At 44.2% G+C, this 19,750-nt stretch overlaps 1 protein-coding gene across 17 annotated transcripts in view; it reads left to right on the forward strand.

Moving 5' to 3' along the window:
* TRERF1 (transcriptional regulating factor 1) overlaps positions 1–19,750 on the forward strand; it is a 241,152-nt gene extending 221,402 nt beyond the window's left edge. For 12 of the 17 annotated variants that reach the window (XM_017878225.1, XM_017878238.1, XM_017878229.1 and 9 more), the window contains 4 exons: positions 1,685–1,798; positions 8,997–9,200; positions 12,097–12,344; positions 16,304–19,280. In XM_017878225.1, the coding sequence (XP_017733714.1) occupies positions 1,685–1,798; positions 8,997–9,200; positions 12,097–12,344; positions 16,304–16,628 (891 nt within the window). In that variant the 3' untranslated portion in view covers positions 16,629–19,280. Of the gene's footprint in view, positions 1–1,684; positions 2,086–8,996; positions 9,201–12,096; positions 12,345–16,303 lie in introns of those variants that run through there. The other 5 variants (XM_017878235.1, XM_017878239.1, XM_017878236.1 and 2 more) reach the window with 3 other exon arrangements.

The following is a 19,750-nucleotide window of genomic DNA, read 5'->3' on the forward strand; positions in this document are numbered from 1 at the left end:
TTCTAGAGTAACTGGGATTACAGGCACGCACCACCACTCCTGGCTAATTTTTGTATTTGTAGTAGAGACGGAGTTTTACCATGTTGGCCAGGCTGGTCTCGAACTCCTGACCTCAAGTGATCCACCTCCCTCAGCCTCCCAAAGCATTGGGATTACCGGCATGAGCCAGTGTGCCTGGTCATACATAATTTATGTATATTTGACAGATCTACCACATTTCTGACAGAATTTTTTTCTGGGTAACTGGGGAGAGGAGAACATGTGGCCTCCCTCTACCCAGTAGCATGGTTTCTGGTGTTGAACTCCTATTTTTAACGACAGTAATAATAAAAATACCTTGCATATACAGCATTCTAAAGCAAAATAAACCTTTCCATAGATGAAATAGCACTTTATACAACAGATACATTTATTGATTTTATTGGCTAAGAGATGGTTTAGCATAAAAAATTAAAACCATTCAAAGAGTGTTTCAACAAACTGATGAATGATGGAGCCATATTGTGTTAAAGCCATTTAAGACTGTTCGGGTACACAGAGAACAGAGCCACAGGTGACAGCACCCACTGGCCCATGGCTGAGACAGATGGTCCTCAGAGGTGTCCTAGCATGGCATGTCTCCTGTCGTCAGTCTAGGGCCTTGCCTGGGCAAATGTGAGAAGCAGGAGGACTTTGTCTCTAACTTGCCTCCACCTCCATGTCTGCATTTGCTCCTGCCTTGCCCTTGACGGCCGCCATGCCCTTGCTGCCCCGTGTGCCCAGCAGCCCTCATGCTGCATCTTTCTTGAGTCACCCTCCCCGCCAGGACTGACCTGGCATAGACTTCAATCCTTTAGGATTGGGCGACCACCACACTTTCAACTGATGATGGATTCGTGTATTGAGCTTACCAGGCAACATGAGTTTTAACCCAGGGCTCTCTGGGACGGACACTATCCTCACTCCCTCAGGTAATTCTAGTGTGGAAATTCCAGGTGTCAGGGGGATGAGAAGGAGGCAACTTTGAGGAGACAGGACTTCATCTCACCATGTAGGTGGCCTTGTTCCAACCGTCAGGGGTAAGGCCAGCCTTTAATCTGCCGCCAGCAAACCGACATTATTACACCTCATCTGATCGTAGAGCATATGAACTAAAGAAAGGAATGTTTTTGCCTTAAGATGCATAGACCTGGCCGGGCGCGGTGGCTCATGCCTGTAATCCCAGCACTTTGGGAGGCCAAGGTGGGCGTATCACGAGGCCAGGAGATCGAGACCATCCTGGCTAACACAGTGAAACCCCGTCTCTACTAAAAATACAAAAAATTAGCCAGGCGTGGTGGTAGGCGCCTATAGTCTGAGCTACTCGGGAGGCTGAGGCAGGAGAATGGTGTGAACCCAGGAGGCAGAGCTTGCAGCGAGCCGCGATTGCGCCACTGCACTCCAGCCTGGGTGACAGAGCGAGACTCCATCTCAAAAAAAAAAAAATCTGGAATGATACCCAAAGAAAGTAATGCAAGGGGCTACCTGTGTTGCAGGGTGAGGGGTAAGGACAGGTGTGGGAAGGAAGCCTTTCACTGCGTACATTTTTTTCTTGAACTAAACAAACTTGTTTATTACCTATTACAAAATTAAATATTCAAAAATGCTTGCTGCCTTTGCTGTCTGCGCATTGCTGGAGCTAACCTTGATCTCGCTTTCCCGGCAGGTGAAGTCCAAGACGGTGGCTCAGTGCGTGGAGTACTACTACACATGGAAAAAGATCATGCGGCTGGGGCGGAAACACCGGACACGCCTGGCAGAAATCATCGACGATTGTGTGGTGAGTGAAGCTGCTAGGTTGTTGCTTGTGCTGGCACAGCTCCCACCCCAGGCCCAGGTTAGTAAGTAGCTGGTGTTCGGTTTGGCTTTGCTGCCAAGATAGCAGGAGGAAGGAGGTGACAACAGCCCAGCTCCTCTGCAGGATTCAGGACCTGCCCTCCAGAGTAGATAGAGGGAAGACGTCCATAGGTTTGGCCTGTAGCTCAGTGTTCAGATACAGAGGTGAAGGCTAGTGCCCACTTCAAGGCAGCTAGGAGCCAGAAGAGTTAAACCAAGGATGGTCCCAGTCCTGGGTTTGTTGGTTTATGATTGGCTGGTGTCCTGACCCCCTGGAATATTCTTTTCTGATCTTTCCATGTCACAGATGCTACTGAACTGAGCCCATAACGTGCCTCAGAAAGGGTCCCTGGGATTTTGCCACAGTCTGTAAAGCATGAGCAAGAGGAGCTTTGACCTCTAGGTAGTGCCAGGAACCTTCCATCACTGAGGAGCTAATTCGCTGCATGTAGATGATTCTAATCCTTACATCACCATTTATCGCTGGTATTGATTTCCTTCATTAGCAGACAGTCCACAGTCAACTGCACATTAAGTATGTACCAAAGACACAACAAGACCTAAATAGTCTCTGAACCCTGTATGTGTTGCTTTGTTGATTACTATCACTTGTGATCCTTGCAACTAACTATCCACCCTGCATCCATAGCCACGGGAAAGCTCCTTTTCACACTCTGTGGGAAGCATTACCTACAGTGTATGTGTATATAAAAATTATGTATTACATTACTGAACTCTAGCTTGTGTCACCGTCAGTGAAAGTATTGGGAATTCATGAATTATGTAAATATTTGAAATTATATTTTGGTTCCCAACTGTGCCCCAGTTGTAAGGGTTAGCACATGTATGTGTGTTATTTTGTTTAACAGACAATGAAATAGCAGTTTTCATGTGCTAAGCATTGTGTTAGGGACTTTATAAATATTGACTCATTTAATCCAATGTAATTCATTTAATACCAATTCTATGCGGTAGGAAACTGAGGCACAGAGCTTAAGTAAATTGGCCATAGTCACACAGCTGCTGAGTATGTTGTTGATCCTGATTCCCTTGTGTAGTTAAGAGCAGTGATATGCAAATTTTCTTTTGTTTGTTTGAGACAGGGTCTCACTTTGTCGCCCAGGCTAGTGTGCAGTGGCACAATCATAGCTCATTACAGCCTCAACTTCCTGGACTCAAGTAGTCCTCCCACCTCGTCCACCGGAGTAGCTGGGACTACAGACACACACCACAACGCTCCACTCATTTTTTAATTTTTTGTAGAGGCAACATCTCACTGTGTTGTCCAGGCTGGTCTCGGACTCCTGAGCTTAAGCAATCCTCCTGCCTTGGCCTCCCAAAGTGCTAGGATTACAGGCTCACCCCTGTAATCTCAGGCCACTGCACCTGGCCACACATTTCCTTAAAGAAGTATAAAAAATTTGGACTTGGCCAGGCACAGTGGCTCAAGCCTGTAATCCCAGCAGTTTGGGAGGCCAAGGTGGGCAAATTACCTGAGGTCAGGAGTTCGAGACCAGCCTGGCCAACATGGTGAAACCTATTTCTAATAAAAATACAAAAAATTAGCCAGGCGTGATGGCACACACCTGTAATCCCAGCTACTCCGGAGGCTGAGGCAGGAGAATTGGTTGAACCCGGGAAGCAGAAGTTGCAGTGAGCTGAGATCACACCATTGCACTCCAGCTTAGGCAACAAGAGCAAAGCTCCATCTAAAAAAAATTTAAGCCAGGCGTGGTGGCTCACGCCTGTAATCCCAGCACTTTGGGAGGCCGAGACAGGCAGATCATGAGGTCAGGAGATCAAGACCATCCTGGCTAATACGGTGAAACCCTGTCTCTAATAAAAATACAAAAAATTAGCCAAGCATGGTGGCGGGCACCTGTAGTCCCAGCTACTTGGGAGGCTGAGGCAGGAGAATGGTGTAAACCCAGGAGGCGGAGCTTGCAGTGAGCTGAGATCCGGCCACGGCACTCCAGCCTGGGTGACAGAGCGAGGACTCCATCTCAAAAAAAAAAAAAAAATGTGAGACTCATTAATGCTTCAAAGCCTATGCCTCTAACTAATAATTTGATCTCGCTATGAAAGTATACATAATAGGTGGGGACTACATTTATGTTAGAGCCCAAATATCAGAGAAAAATAGAAATCTGTAGGCAATAGAATGGTTATTGCCATTTTTGTCAATCAAGACGATGGACAGTATTCTTATATTCAGCGATTTCTTGTGACCAGCGGCTTGTTGTTTGACTCATTTAAGTAGCGATGTATGAGATCGCAGAATAAGTGAGTGAGTGTATGATATTCAAATAGTCTTATTGCTCGTCTGTGCCTGAATGTTTAAAAAAACAGTGTGATCGGCCCAGGGCACTGTGGCTCACACCTGTAATCCAGACACTTTGGGGGGCCAAGGCGGCGCGGATCACAAATCCAGGAGATCGAGACCACCCTGGCCAAGACCTGCTCTGTTGAGCGTAAAGAATTACAAAAAATTAAGCTGGACGTGGTAGTGCAGCCTGTAGTCCCCGCTACTCGGGAGGCTGAGGCAGGAGAATGCCTGAACCTGGGAGGTGGAGGTTGCAAGTGAGCAGAGATTGGACCTACTGCACCCCAGCCTGCGGCACAGAGTGAGACTACATCTAAATTTGTAAAAGAAAAATAGTATTATATTATAGTATATATATATATGATCTCCTCCAGTTCAGTCAACTAAAAGCAGTTGAACTCCCACAATGTAAACAGCAATGTGTATGTCGTGCTGTGGGCAACTCGAGGATGTTAAATGACCCCTCCCTCCTCTCCCCCCACCACACAGAACATATGTCCTTATTGGGAGGATACAACATATGTAAGTGGAAATACACCATGAACCCCAAGAGTGTTTAAAAGCAGTATGCAATGAGAACCAGAAAGTCTTAGATAGAGCCTTAAGGACTCTTTCACCCAATTTCACCATTTTACAGGCAGAAAGTTGAGACCCAGAGAGAGGAAGAGGCTTGCCCCAGGTCACACAGAGCATTGCTTTCCAAATGAGTAGATGAGACAGTAAACAAGGAAGCACAAAGATTCCTAGCCTTGAAGACCTAGGCTTGCTAGCCTGTAAAATGGCCAGATGATTTAAATGATTTAGAAAGTCCCTTCCAATTCTGGAATGTTCTGGGCTCTGTCAGTGCCATGTTTTGGAAGAGGGGCAAAATCAGAGAATATGGTCTTCTGAGGTAAATTGGTGCATCTTAGGCTTGGGCGTTATCAAGTGCCTAGGACAGAGCCTGGCATCATACAGTCACTCAACAAATGTTCGTTAAATGAATGGGTGAATATTTTTCGAAGATAGGAGTTGCTCTGATTCATAAACATTCCTTCTGTGAATTCACTGGAGGGAGATGGAATGAACAAGGGGATGCTGAGCAGAGGAGTGACGCTAACAAAGATGTTTCCACACAAGGCAGAGGCACTGTCTTGGACTGCCTGGGCTTTGAAGATGGGTAGGAAGGCCCAGGCCAGCATGAAGCTTCAGATGAAGGAGGAGAGGGTAAGAGGGTGCCCGAGGGGCCACACCCTCTTGGGTTTATTCACCAGGAGCCAGTATTAGGCTGGGCCAGGAGTGTCCACACCCTGGTTACTTGTGAGCTTAGGGAGAGCAAAAGGCTTACGTGCAGAGATGACTCAGGCCCACAAAAAACAAGAAAATCTTGATTAAAGGCCAGTATGGCAGCTCACAGCAGCTTTGTGGGCACTGTGTGCACAGTCAGCCTTCTAAGCATAGTTTGCCAAGTGGAGATTAAAAACTGGGATCATAGGGATACCGGGGAGGGAGCACCTGGGGAGGGTGTGCAAGGCACAGTCCTAGGATGTGGTCCTACTCTTTGTCCTTGGGGCCTGTCTGGGACACCTGGGATAGCTCTCCTGATCATGTGTCTTCAATGTTTTATGAAAGGGCAGGTGACCATTTCCCTCCAGATGGAACATGAAGGAACATGCTCAGGTGGTTCAGGGATTATTGAGGACTTGAGAGTGGGGGAAAGAAGGAGGTTTGAAAGGAATGATTGCCCTTTAGCTAAGTAACTGGGAGGTCAACAGAGCACAGCTGCTCACTCAGCAGGGACAGGGTGACTGGAAGCAGAGGAAGAGAGCCAAGATGGGTTCTGTTAATGAGGTGAAAGGAGAAGGTGCTGGCCACACCTTCCTGTCCCCTGCCTGTGCTCATGCTCCCCAACTCAGGACAAATATATAGGGCTGGCTGTGACCAAAAATTAGCACAATTCAAGAAACCAACTGAGGCAATTAACTGACTGTGGAAAACAGCAATCAGGGCTCCAAGGGCAAAGGTAGAACTCACAATGATGTCAACACAGTTACCTACAGCACAGTCCATTGACAAGGGCCTTGGGAAACATCCTCCTTCCCTTTGACATTTCAAAGCAGCTGGTTCCAATGATATTGAGAGGTTTAGGATCTCTAAGCTATTTCCAGATGGACAAACATGCACCTGTGGACATTTGCAGCCAGACCAAGGAGTGAAGAAGGTTGAAGTTTTGGAATAAGATAAGGCCAGGTTTTGAATCTCAGTTAAACTTTTTTACCAGCTGTGTGACCTTGAGAAACTTATTTCTTGGGTCAATTTCCTCATTTGTTTAAAAATGAAAAAATTTTACAGTGTTATGAGAACTAGAAATTGTGTGTGTGTGGGGGTGGGTGTATGTTTGTGTGTGTGAAATGCATGATTCTCAGCAGGCATTCAATATTGTCATCGTCATCATTATTATTAGCAACTGTTACACACAAATTGGTATCTTTGAGCAGATTTGGGTTGTCAAGCATTTGTATTCTGACTTACCAGTTTCTCATAATATGAATTCCATTTGCATGCCTGAGAAATAAAAATATCATCCTGCTCAAGAAACTCTTATTGTGGACACTCGAGGTTCTGAGCACCATGTTAAATGTATAGCCTCCTCCCCACCCCCATATTTGCCCGCCTTCTAATTTTGGAATATACTAAATGTTTTGTTTCACAATATATCATAAAATGACCAACTTGTTGATACAAAGTTCTACATGTTAAGATTTTTGTTCTTGTATCTTTGTATCTCTTAGTCACTTTGGTGAGCCATATGGCTTGATGATAAATCATTTTGTGATTTATAGATTGCCCGTTGAAATAAAACCTATCTAAATTCCAGAGACATACATAATCATGGTACAGTGTAATTTATAATGTTGTGGCTATATGGAACATTTCTTCTAAGAATGTTTAAGCCAAACAATGGCATTGTGAGAAAATTGTCATTATAACAAATACAAATACTATGAAACAAACGGCATTGTCATTTGTTGTGTGTAATTATTTTTAAATGTCAAACTGTAGACCATGGGCTACTTAATGTTTGAGACCACAAAGTCCCAGTTTGACATAACAAGGTTTTGCCTGAAACTCTTTGGGACAGAAAGATGGTGGAGTCCTACAGGAATAAGACCACCTAAGTGAAATCAACCTGTATGTTCTATACTAGTAAGAGGCTGGCTGCTTAGATCATAAACCACTTTGTCAAATGTACTAGGCCTACATCAGTATTCACTGAGGTCTTCTAACAAATGTGATCATTACTAATTAATCCTGTTTACCAATGGAAACTGGAGCCATTTCTTAAATACACCCTGTTCATACTGCATCTCAAGTATACATGTATGTGATATTAAATAAGGACAATACTGAAACAGTGAGGGGCTACTAAATGCCACGCACATACTGGCATTGTCTCTCTCTCTCTCTCTCTCTCACACACACCCCAAATCTAAACTGCAGAGAGGAAGCTTGTGTTTTCTGGGTCCTAGGGTATCATCACTTTCAGAAATCTGTATCTTTCTTGGAAAGTCTTGCTTCTGGGCTTTAAGAATCATAGACTCCCCAGAGTTCCGTCACTGTCGGGGTAGAGTAGACTGGAGTCCACGTGCATTAAGTGATGAGTTATGCAGAGAGCCTGGCAGAGACAAATGACTTGCCAGGTCAGGGGCAGCTGGACATGCCTTTTCCTTCCTCGTTTATAAAAGGAGAGGACTGTTTGCAGCCTATTCGGTGGCATGGTAAATGTGAAAGCACTTTGTAAACTGTAAAATGAAAGCTGAAATGAGGCTGATTGGTCCTCAGCCCTTTCGGGGCCTGCAGGAGCCAGCAACCCTCACCCCTACCCTGGGAAGGATGGAAAGAGCAGAATATAGTTAAGCAAGGAGAGAATGAGAGCCTCCTGGATCCCCGCCCTTCCATCCCAGCACACCCAGGCCACCCACTCCAAGCTATTCCAGTAACTTACTATTCTGTTAACCTTGAGGAGAGCAGGGACCTTCTGCTTAATTCTCCCCATGGCTGCTGTTCTGAAGTGGGGAGAGGGGCCATAGAAGCAGAGGAGATCATTATTCATAGGAAATGTTTTCTTGTTCTTTTCATTAAATGCCTCTAGCAGGGGAAAATGAATAAATAGAAACATTGAATACACTGCTTTTCTAAGCCCATGGTCAGAGACAAAAGGAAAAGCACATGATAAATAAAAGGGAATTTCCCCTTCCATATTCTCTCCTTTCATTCTATTTTCTGACAAGACCAGAGTGGAGCGCCCCTTCTGTCACGTGCTTTCTGCCCGCCACAGGTCAAATCCAGCGTCTTGCATAGTGTTATAAAGCCTCTAAAACACATCAGCACAGGTCCTTCTTTAGTCTCTCTCCAAGGGGGATTCCATGGTGTTGTATTGCTGGAAAACCCTCTTCACCGCTGTGAGGAGGCAGAGCTACTCACAGGCAGGGTGCAGCCTGAGTTTTAGTCATTTTAAGATCTAATGGTCTTGAGCAAGGCGGGGAATCCTTGCATGTAGAAACTGCTCCTTTCTGCCTCACCGTATCTTTGTATAAGTGATGAGGGTCCCAAAATGGGGCAGGGGACTTACTTCCTTGACCTCAAAGTCCTAAGCATCCTGAGACCAACCTTTCTGGGATCACGCCTAGCAGGCTCTGTCCGCCATTCCTTATGCAGAAAGAAAGGAACACAGTGCCAGTATCCAGCCCCTCTCTCTTCTGTTCATCTGTGAGTTCTGTTCATCACTAAGAATGCCATTTGGGGATTTTCCCTCTTGCTTTTATTACCTTAACACTAGACAAGTGAAGAAGAAGAAGAGTTAGAGGAGGAGGAGGAGGACCCGGAAGAAGATAGGAAATCCACAAAAGAAGAAGAGAGTGAGGTGCCGAAGTCCCCGGAGCCGCCACCCGTCCCCGTCCTGGCTCCCACGGAGGGGCCGCCCCTGCAAGCCCTGGGCCAGCCCTCAGGCTCCTTCATCTGTGAAATGCCCAACTGTGGGGCTGTAAGTATGTCTGTGTCGTCTGGGGATCTGGGACGAGCAAGGGCCATATAGCTGTGCCTGGCTTTAAGAGATGATGTATTTTCGAGAGTGCTCTTCCAACAATCACAGTTTGGCAGAGGGTGTTCCATGTTGCCATTGTTTTCTTCTTCGTTTGGCCAACAGGTATTTACAGAGTGTGTGTTCTGTGTCAAGCACAATGCTGCATGTTGGAGAACACAGAGAAGGCCCCCGTGCCCAGAAGTGTGTGATTCCAAGCTCTGCAACGAGTGTTGGCCTCCAGAACATAATTCCACATTTCCTGGAGCCTCTGCGCTCCCCTGGGCTGTGTGTCACACAAGCTTGTGCCCTGTCAACATGCATTTAAATGTACTAGGAGAGCCTGCTGACAAAGATCATCCTTTTATGACATAATTACTTGACCCACCTCCTGCAATTTTTACCTATTAGAAGGTTTTGCATTTCACATTTCATGAAGTGTTCCTAATTGAAATGTCACTAATTTAAAATTGAGAATATTGTTACAAAGATTTAACTAAAGTTTATGTTTGTACTCTGTAGTGGAGAAAAAAGGATTTATTAAAAGTAAATTAATCATAAAAACAGGCTGAAAGGGAGTGTGTGTTAAGTACTGAGGCCAGTACTTTTCAAGAATATTGGAAGCATAATTTAGCTAAAATAAAACAAGTTCACCATTTGGTCATTCTTAGCACTAAAGAAAGACCTTATGGTATCTGTGCTGGCCTTGTCTAAGGCTCCATGTGTCTTTTAAAGGATATTTTTAAAGGTTATTTCTCAATCTCCCACTGGTCCCCCACTAGTCTGAATTGGTGAGCTTTTTCCAAATCAGATTTCTTAAGGCCAGGCACACCTGTATAGGCAAGTTCTAGAGGGATTACCCCTCAAAATAATGTTGCTCCTTCCACAGGAAGCCCATTTTCCTCAAGTCAATGTGCTTTTCTTTGCTCGTACATGATATAGGACAGTGCTGTTCTCCAGAGTGTACTGAATTAAGCCTGTCACTTAGATGGAGAAAGCAACAGTCTTTAAGATATTTAGATCCTAAAGCAGAAATTCATTTGATTTGCATTTAAGAAAAAATGAAATTTTTTTTTAAAAAAAACAAAGATATATACATTTCACATTCACTTTGCAGAGAACAGAAGAGATTGCTGACTTGTTCTCCATCTTTGATGTTTAATGACCTGGCCATTTTGTATAGAGTGTTCAGTGCAGCATGATTACAATAATGACTTTAAGTGATGGTATTTCTTGGTGAATTTGTTCAGAAATTAGATGCCTCCTCAAATCGTAGCTCTATGTACAGTAAGTTGTGTACCAAATGGGAAGTTATCTTTTACTTTTCCAATCAAATGCTCAGCAAGGTAGATATTTTCTGTTCTAATTTTCTTTACGTAAAAAAAGAAGATATTTTTTAATGACTTTTAAAATCACAGTGGAAAAGCATGCTGGTTCTATTTTATTCCTTGCCTAACGATGGAGACTTTGGTTGCTAAGTCAGCAATAGTTTTTTTCCTATGTAAGAAAATAAACAGAGCTTGACCAGGCGTGGTGGCTCACGCCTGTAATCCTAGCTCTTTGGGAGGCCAAGGTGGGCAGATCACAAGGTCAAGAGATCAAGACCATCCTGGCAAACATGGTGAAACCCCGTCTCTACTAAAAATACAAAAATTAGCTGGGCGTGGTGGCGCGCATCTATAGTCCCAACTACTCGGGAGGCTGAGGCAGGAGAATCGCTTGAACCCAGGAGGCGTAGGTTGCGGTGAACTGAGATCATGACACTACACTCCAGCCTGGAGACAGAGTGAGACTCCATCTGAAAGCAAAAACAAAAAAGCAAACAAACAAAACAGAGAGCTCATAAACTTAACACAGCAACTACTACAGCTAGACAGCCCAGTAGGTACTCCCCTTAGCTGATGAGTTTAACAGGCTGGGAGCCAGGACTCTTGGGATTCAGGGATATGGGTTTACATCCCATTATAGCGGTGATTCTGAACTGGGCATGATTTATTCCCCAAGAACATTTGGCAAGCAGTGTCTGACCAAAGATGTTGCTAAACATCCTGTACAACAGAGCCCCCTACCCATCACACCAAATAATTATCCAACCCAAAATGATAATAGTGCTGATGTTAAGAAACCCAGCTTTATGGCAGGATTTTAAAATTCTGCCCAGATCCTGCCTCTTTTTATCTTTCTGTTTTAAAATTTGGGGGTCTTAAACATTGATTCAACAATGGGCTACTGATTATATATAACATAGAATATGTCAGAAAACCTAATCATTGTCTTTCAAACTGGGTTCCTTAGGGTACTAGGGCTTCCTGGGGGTAGATAGAGCTGAGCAAACAGGCCCAATTCTGGGGCGCAGTCTCCATTCTAGCCAGAGCACCTCTGCTTTTAACTTGAGCCTGAGTTTTTTGAGTAAGACCTGATTTCTTAAAAAAGAAGGAGGGAAGGAAAGAGGAAGGAAGGAAGAAAAATGGGAGGGAGAGAAGAAGGTAGTTACTGGCTTTAAAAAAGTTTGAAAACTGGTCCAGCCCCGTCATTTTTCAGATGGAAAAAAATAAAGTATACAGAAGGGAAATGGCCCAGAAGCTTTAGTTACAGTAGAGCTGGGTTCAAATCCCTGACGTCTTGACTTCTAGACAGTAGCTTTGTTCTTTATCCCGTGCCACATCACTTCTTCTCTTCTGATTGTAGCAGTGATGAGGTTTTGATTGGCACAGCATTTGTGGTTGTGGTATTTGATCTTTACCTTTTGTAGCATATGCCCAAAGTTTGCTTATATAAAACCTTTGTGCCCTGTCATTTGACAGTTTCAAGTATTCCATGTTTACCACTGAGTAACTAATAACCCTAATTTCCTTTTCAGGACTGTAGATGTCATGTCACTCCCTTTCTTCCCCAGGTGTTCAGCTCCCGACAGGCACTGAATGGCCATGCCCGCATCCACGGGGGCACCAACCAGGTGACCAAGGCCCGAGGTGCTGTCCCCTCTGGGAAGCAGAAGCCTGGTGGCACCCAGAGTGGGTACTGTTCGGTGAAGAGCTCACCCTCTCACAGCACCACCAGCGGCGAGACAGACCCCACCACCATCTTCCCCTGCAAGGAGTGTGGCAAGTAGGTGCAGGGGACCAGGGACTGGATCTGAATTCATGAGGATAGTCGCTGTATGGGGACTGGGCCAGGATGGCCTGAGGTTTCTTCAATCAGAAAAAAGAACTTAGACCTCAAAATTCTTCTTCATACCATCTTTGGGATGGGTATGTAGGCCTTGTGGCAGACTCAGAATATGGCCATTCTGTTATCTTAGAGCCTTATAAGGATGGATATCTTCAGAGAGTGAATCTCTAAGTTACAAAACTTCCCTCTTTCCCAGGAATGGCAGGTGGGACTCTGGTTCCCACTCCTTCCCTTCACACCCAATCTATGTTCACTAGCATTACTCTGTTTGCATCCCCACTGAATGATTTGAGAATGGCTCTAGAACACCTAATCAGGAACTCTCTATAACACAGATGGCTCATACAGGGTATTCCTACCACCTTCGCTTACTTCTGTGCCTAGGGCAGACATCACTAATCAATCACCACACTCTTTGCAATCACTTTTAAGACAAAGCCTCAAATACTTTTCATTGTCATGGTTCAAGCTGCACAACCAATTAATCAGAGTTGATACATGAAATACAACCTATTTGTTATCCTCCCCTTTTAGGTATAATTTAAAAAAACAACAACAACTGAAGAAAAGTAACCTGAGATAGTAATTATAATAGCTAACATTTACTAAGTACTTATTTTGGTACATGCTTTATGTGTATGAGCTCATTTAATCCTCACATAGAAACTCCATGTGATACAGATACTGTTTTTTTATACTTGTTTTACAAATAAGAGTTTAAAAATTAAGTAAAATGACTTGCCCTAAGTCACACTGCCAGTAAAGAGCAGAACTGAGATTTGAACCCAGTTTTGTCCGAATGCAGACCTGGGCTCCTGACCACTGCTCTGTCCTTTTGGTTTACTTTGTTTTTTGCTTTAGGTAGAAAATGCCATTGATTGTAAGATGGGTGATTCCCTCCCACAGCCTCCAGTAGAGAATTCCAGTGTACTTCTCAATAAGTCCACCTGACTGGAAGGGTACTACATTATTATGAATTACATCCTTTAGGAGCCTTGCTGAGTTCCTCTTCCCATAATTCCTAATGCCTCAAGCATGAAGAGGAGTGTTACCTGGGAGAGATGCTGCCCAGGCGGTTTCTGAAACTCTACCAGGAAAACATCCCCAGTTACATAAGCAAGGCCAGGTGGGACCTCATAGAGTAGAGCAGGCAACTTAATAGTAACTGCTGTTTATCAGGTACTCACTACGTGCCTGGCACTGTTTTAAAGGATTTTTTACATGTTTTACTCTGTTTTGTGTTGCTACAACAGAATATCACTGACTAGATAATTTATAAAGAAAATAAATTTATTTCTTATTGCGCTGGAGGCTGGGAAGTTCAAGGTCAAGGGGCCTGCATCCAGCAAGGGCCTTCTTGCTAAGTCATCCCATTGTGGAAGGGCAAAGAGAGGGGAGAGAGAGCAAAAGGTTGAACTTGCAGCCTCATACCGTATAATAATTGGCATGAATCCACTCATGAGGGTGAGGCCCTCATCACTGAAACACCTCCCATTAGGCCACACCTTCCAACACAGCTGCATTAGGGATTCAGTTTTCAACGTGTGCTGTTTGGGGGACACATTCAACCCATAGCACATGTACTGATTAATCTTTAGCCCTGTGAGGCGGGTACTTTTAGGAGCTTCTTTTTTTACAGGCAGAAACTGAGGCACAGTAAGGTGAAGCCCCTGTTGCAGTTCACAGCGAGCAGCCTAGTAGGGATTTAAATCATGCAGGCTGGCCTGGCCTTGTGCTCCTGGCTCTATGCCATGCTGCCTCTGATTAAGCCCAGCTTGGCGGCACCCACCAAAGTGAACTGGAACTAGCAGATCACTTCCTCCTGTGAAGCACAGGGATGGGAGAGGTGGGATTCGGTGAGGGTCTCCTCCACACCCTGCTGTCCTTCCAAGCTGGCCATGATGTCATTTCCACATCACCACCCACCACATACTGGTGCATCATGGGAGAAATGGGCCCTGGGTTGATCTTAAGGCTTTTTTAATAGAAATAATGATAGAACCACCCTCAGCTGACTCTCAGTGATCTCTCAGTTATTTGTCCTGGAGTGGCAGCATCAGGGTATCAGGGTCTTACCAGTTTTCCCCAAGAGGAGCCAGCACCTCCCACTCATTAGGCTCAAACAGGCTACAACTCTACATTCCACCAGGTGGAGACAGAGGATGATTTAACTAACAAAAGTCAGTATTTCGTGTTTCCTGGCCATGTCTCAGTGGCATCTGTTAAATGGTTTTTTGGAGTCTTAGGTTGCTTGGGAACTTTTTTCCACCAGAAATCCAGTTATGATTTTATGGAAAATACAAATGGTTTATGTGACTTTTCCTAACTCAGAATAACATTAGGCAAATGTTCACAAAATACCTCTTAGAGCTGCTGAAATTATGTTTGTTACATTGAACCATTTTCAGTGTGTCCAGGTAGAATTGTGATTTATCAGCCCTGTTGGACTCAGGCCTTAGAAACCAGGTGTTTTGTGATTTTTCTTTTTCCTTCATGAGCTCAGGAGTGACTAAAGAGTATTATATCACCCCCTCTCCACAAACAGTCTCACTCCTGGACACACTTCTTCTGAAAAAGGTCCAGATAGTTAATATTTGAGGCTTTGTGGGCCATTTACTGTCTTTATCATAACTGCTCAGCTTTGCCACTGCAACACAGAAGCGGCCATCAACATTACATAGACATGGCTATGTGCCAATAAAACTGATTCCCAAAAACCGTCAGGATTTGGCCCACTGACCATAGTTTGCAGACCTCTCATCTGAAGAATTAACCCCAGCAATATATCCTTTTATCCCAGGGTTTCTCAACCTCGGCACTATTGGCATTTCGAGTCTGCTAATTCCTTGCTTGGGGAAGAGGGGGTGTCCTCTGTGTTGTAAGATATGTAGCCATTATGGTAATATCTTGGCCACAAAGCAGGGGCCTTAAGTGAAAGGGAGTAGTAGATGTAGCTCAGAAGTCAAGTACAATAAAGACAGGGGCCACTGAATTTGGCCACACAGAGTTACCGATGACCTCGAGAAGAGCAATTGGGTTGACAGGGAGGTGACAACAGTCCACTTGGAGAGGAAGGAGGAGAGAAAAAAGAGATCCACCAAGTGCATGTGGGCAGATCCTTCGAGAATTTTGACCGTGGGTTGGGCGCAGTGGTTCACACGTGTAATCACAACACTTTGGGAGGCCAAGGTAGGAGGATCACTTGAGGCCAGGAGTTCGAGGCCAGTGTGGGCAACATAGCAAGACTCCGTTTCTACAAAATATTTAAAAATTAACCAGGCGTGGTGGTGTGTGCCTGTAGTCCTAGCTAATCAAGAGGCTGAAGTGAGAGCCTTGGAGTCCCACCTCACTTGAGCCCAGGAGTTCAAGGTTATGGTGAGCTGTGATCACACCACTGCACTCCAGCCTGGGCAACAGAGAGACACCCTGTGTCTATTTAAAAAAAAAACAACTTTCTACTGTGGAGGAACAGGGACAGAGGCAGAGGCAGATGGTGGGTTTTTTCATGATGGGGACTATCAGGGCTTGTTAGCATGATTTAGAAGATTCTCCAGTGGAGAGGGCATGGTCAGTGATGAGGAGAAGGGGGAGGCTGAAGGCGGAGAAAGGGCCTGTGCTCCAGACTCCAGGTGGACAGGAGGCCTTTGAGAATTCCTCCTCCATTGTCACAGGAAGGAAGCCTGAGGCACAGTCAATGTGTTCTGCCCCATCCCTTTCCTTGTAATGCTTGGAGAGGAAGGAAGAGAGGTGACAGGTCACAGGGGAAGGAGATCCTAGAAGCTGAGCAGCCAGGGACTCTGTCAGACCACGCACCCCTATTCCCCCTAGGACACCCGGATTTCCAAGAACTCAGATCTCCTTCTAAATTCTACACACCTCTCTTTCTTTATTTTTAGAGTCTTCTTCAAGATCAAAAGCCGAAATGCGCACATGAAAACTCACAGGCAGCAGGAGGAACAGCAGAGGCAAAAGGCTCAGAAGGCGGCTTTTGCAGCTGAGATGGCAGCCACGATCGAGAGGACTACGGGGCCCGTGGGGGCGCCAGGGCTGCTGCCCCTGGACCAGCTGAGTCTGATAAAACCCATCAAGGACGTGGACATCCTCGACGACGACGTTGTCCAGCAGTTGGGAGGTGTCATGGAAGAGGCTGAAGTCGTGGACACCGATCTTCTCTTGGATGATCAAGATTCAGTCTTGCTTCAGGGTGACGCAGAACTATAAAGCCCTGTGTGTCACTTAAAGACAGTGAAAACCCACGGCCTCCGTCTTCATTAATCAGGAAACCTGGACTGTCTGCTTGTTTTGTAACCCTTTTAAACTACCTGTTTTAAAAGCGGTCATTTTATTCAGGTTTAGAAAAAAAAATCCCATTTCTTTTCCTTTTATTTAAAAAAAAAAAAAATTGTTTTGTGGGGGGTTGGGGAATAAATAATTGGCACAACTATCTTTAAGAGGTGTTTCATCTGGGCTACCTTCTCATGAAATCATTCCTGGTAGGGACTGAAGCTGACCTTCATGTTCCATTGCTTTCAGATGTCAACCATCCCGGTTGCCTTTTATCCCAAAGCTTGCTGTGAGTGTGTGTGTGTGAGAGGCAGGTGACCCTCTTAGTACTGGGGTCTTGGGGCCAATTTTTCCCATCAAGCGTTACTTTGATTCTGTTCTGACCTCATTCCATAGTTTGCAGTAAGCATGGCATCTTCGCCTGGAGATACTATGCTAGGGGCAGCTTTCCAGGGGCAAAGCAAGCCCTGGTGTTACACAGCTCTCCTCCAGCACACGCGACGTAAGGAGATGATCAAATGTGAAAATAGGTTTCCCCTGTGTTGCCTGTCATCCTTTGGGCCGTTTGCAGGAATGGAGTACTGTATAATTTTAGGCTTTCATTCCCAGCAGTGTTTACTGAGGACCTGGTTTTCTACAGCAGGTGCGTCCTGTCCTGTGTTCCCTGGGGGCTGGTCAGCTCCAAGTTGTGGGTCGCAGAACTGTGTTTCAGCATGAACTGACTAGAGACCCATCTGGAGGCAAATATTAAGTTGCCAGGACTGCTTTCACTTTAGGGTGATTGAAGGACACATATTGAAGTACCTAGAATACCAGAAAGTGTTCTATTGCCCAAAAAACAAATCAGAAAAGCCTATTCTTTTTTACAACACTGTTAATGATGAGTGGAGTTCTGAAATTACTTTGTGCCACTTGGAAGTACTGTGAAACCGCATTCACTGGGATTTTGCTGTAATTCACATCCGCTGGACTGAAGTTTACCTTGATGTTAGCTATAAGAAATAGTTTTCTAACACATATGATAGCAAATACAAGACAAATAGCATTGAAGGCCAACAAAAATGGCTTCAGATACACCTTAGCTATAATGTTTGCATTCACACAATGAATGTATTCATTACAAGTCACTTACCAAAGTACTTCTAGACTTCTCCAACCTTCATGACTTTGCTCTGCTTCCTCCTGTCCCTGTCAGCAGGGTTGCTGTTTGTACTTGAAGGTAATAAACCTGTAATCCTTCAAAAATGCCATTTAGCCCCAGGCTTCTGAACTGAGTCAGACTGACCCATCCCACCGTTAGGGCAAAAGTCAGGCTGGGACACAGCCCCAGTACAGAGAGGATCCTGCTTCACACAACTCCCCTTTTGGAGTTAATGCAGCGTGATTTCCTGGGCCAGTGTTTTCAGGCATCACCCACCCCAGGTATGCTGGTTCCCAGCTCCACATAAATGTGCCTATCACGCTGGGCCACTTTGCTGACACATTCATAGCTTGACATGAGAGAGAATATCAGCAGAAGCATGAGAGTAGGATCTGACGTCTTTGACTCTGCAAAAGCATTTAGCACACACTCATGGCGGGGAACCAGCTGTGAGCCACAGCAGCCCCACACAGGCAGTGGTCTCTGAACTTCAGGAAAGTCATGAACAGAAGAAAAACTAAAATTCTTTTCCATCATTCTATTTTCAAAGAAGAGGTCTTGGCATTTTCCTACATCTTTTGTTTAGAGGGGGAAAAAAAAAAAGTTTCCTTTGCTGCCATTTCAGAAAGGTTATGCTGTCTTGTTTTATCCAAGCAGTCATGAGTCAAGAACTGCCTGGGCAGTGTGCATCAACTTTGTGGCCGAACCATTACAGCTGTCATATCCTTGGCTGATCGTCTCTCCCGGGGACTACTGCCCTCCACTTAGTGTCTGAGGGTGAGCCTAGAAGGGTGCTGCTATTGGGTCTGTGAAAACTTATCTATCAAAGGAGCAAACATCCAGAAAAGTGTTTATAAAGCAAATGTATTGCCTCTGTTTAGAGATTTGCCCAGCTGTTCCAGTTTTAAACATTAAAAAATAAACTCAGTAGCCATGGCAAAAATAGAATGCACAGCTTACTTTTAATTTTCCGTGCAGTATAGCATAAGGATTTTTGACTTGAAACAACCAAAGAACTCCTCCATAACGAGACAGTTCAAATTCCTGAATTAGTATTTCTTGACTATCAACTTAAAGAATGGACTTCCTAGGACAATGTTGCACTTTTTTTTTTTTTTCCTGAAATAATTCTGCCTGCATGTATGTGTTGTGTTTTAGCTTCTCCCCTTACCCCACCCCAAAGAACTTTTCTTCCTAATGGTTAATGTCTCAACTCGGTTACTGTTTACTACCAGATGGTTTTTCATTAGTGAATTTAGACCTCTTTGAGAAAGCTTGTATATAAAAGTTAACAGATATATTTTATGGAAAACCCATCTTATTTTCAAATATATTTAACTGCTGTTATATTTTATTAGAGGAAGGTTGTAAATATTTTCTAGGAGTTCTATTGTAAAGAAAAGTATTTTGAAAAAAATTAATGTAATAAAAAGGAAAACATTTTTAAATAGTGGTTGTGATTGCTTCCTGTTCTGGCTTCGTTATGTTCTATTCTCAGCAGATGAATTGCATGCCTTCCATATCAGGATGTAATTTATTCAGGTTTGCACTATTATAAGTTGACATCATAATATCTAGTGTGCTTAACTGTATTTTCCTGGAATGCAAGTCCCTTGGTCCATATTAAAGCACTATGTATAGCATATTCATAATTTTTCTTTTGTAATGTGTGTATTTTTAATAAGGATTTTATGTAACATTTTGGCAAAAGAGGACAGTATTTTCTAGTGAATTTTATAATAACATTTTGCTAAAATGTTTCTTCCTAGGTCAGTTTTGTTAAGGTGAACCAAAAGTCTTATTTTACCAGGGGTTTAAAAAAAGTTTGAAGCTTGAAAGCAAAGTTATATTTAAACATCATATGTAACAAATAAATAAAAATGTTTTATAGACTTGTCCTAAAAAGGTGCATTCCTTA

This window comes from Rhinopithecus bieti, unplaced genomic scaffold, assembly GCF_001698545.2.
Source record: "Rhinopithecus bieti isolate Rb0 unplaced genomic scaffold, ASM169854v2 scaffold_9981, whole genome shotgun sequence".
NCBI classification, from domain to species: Eukaryota; Metazoa; Chordata; class Mammalia; order Primates; family Cercopithecidae; genus Rhinopithecus; species Rhinopithecus bieti.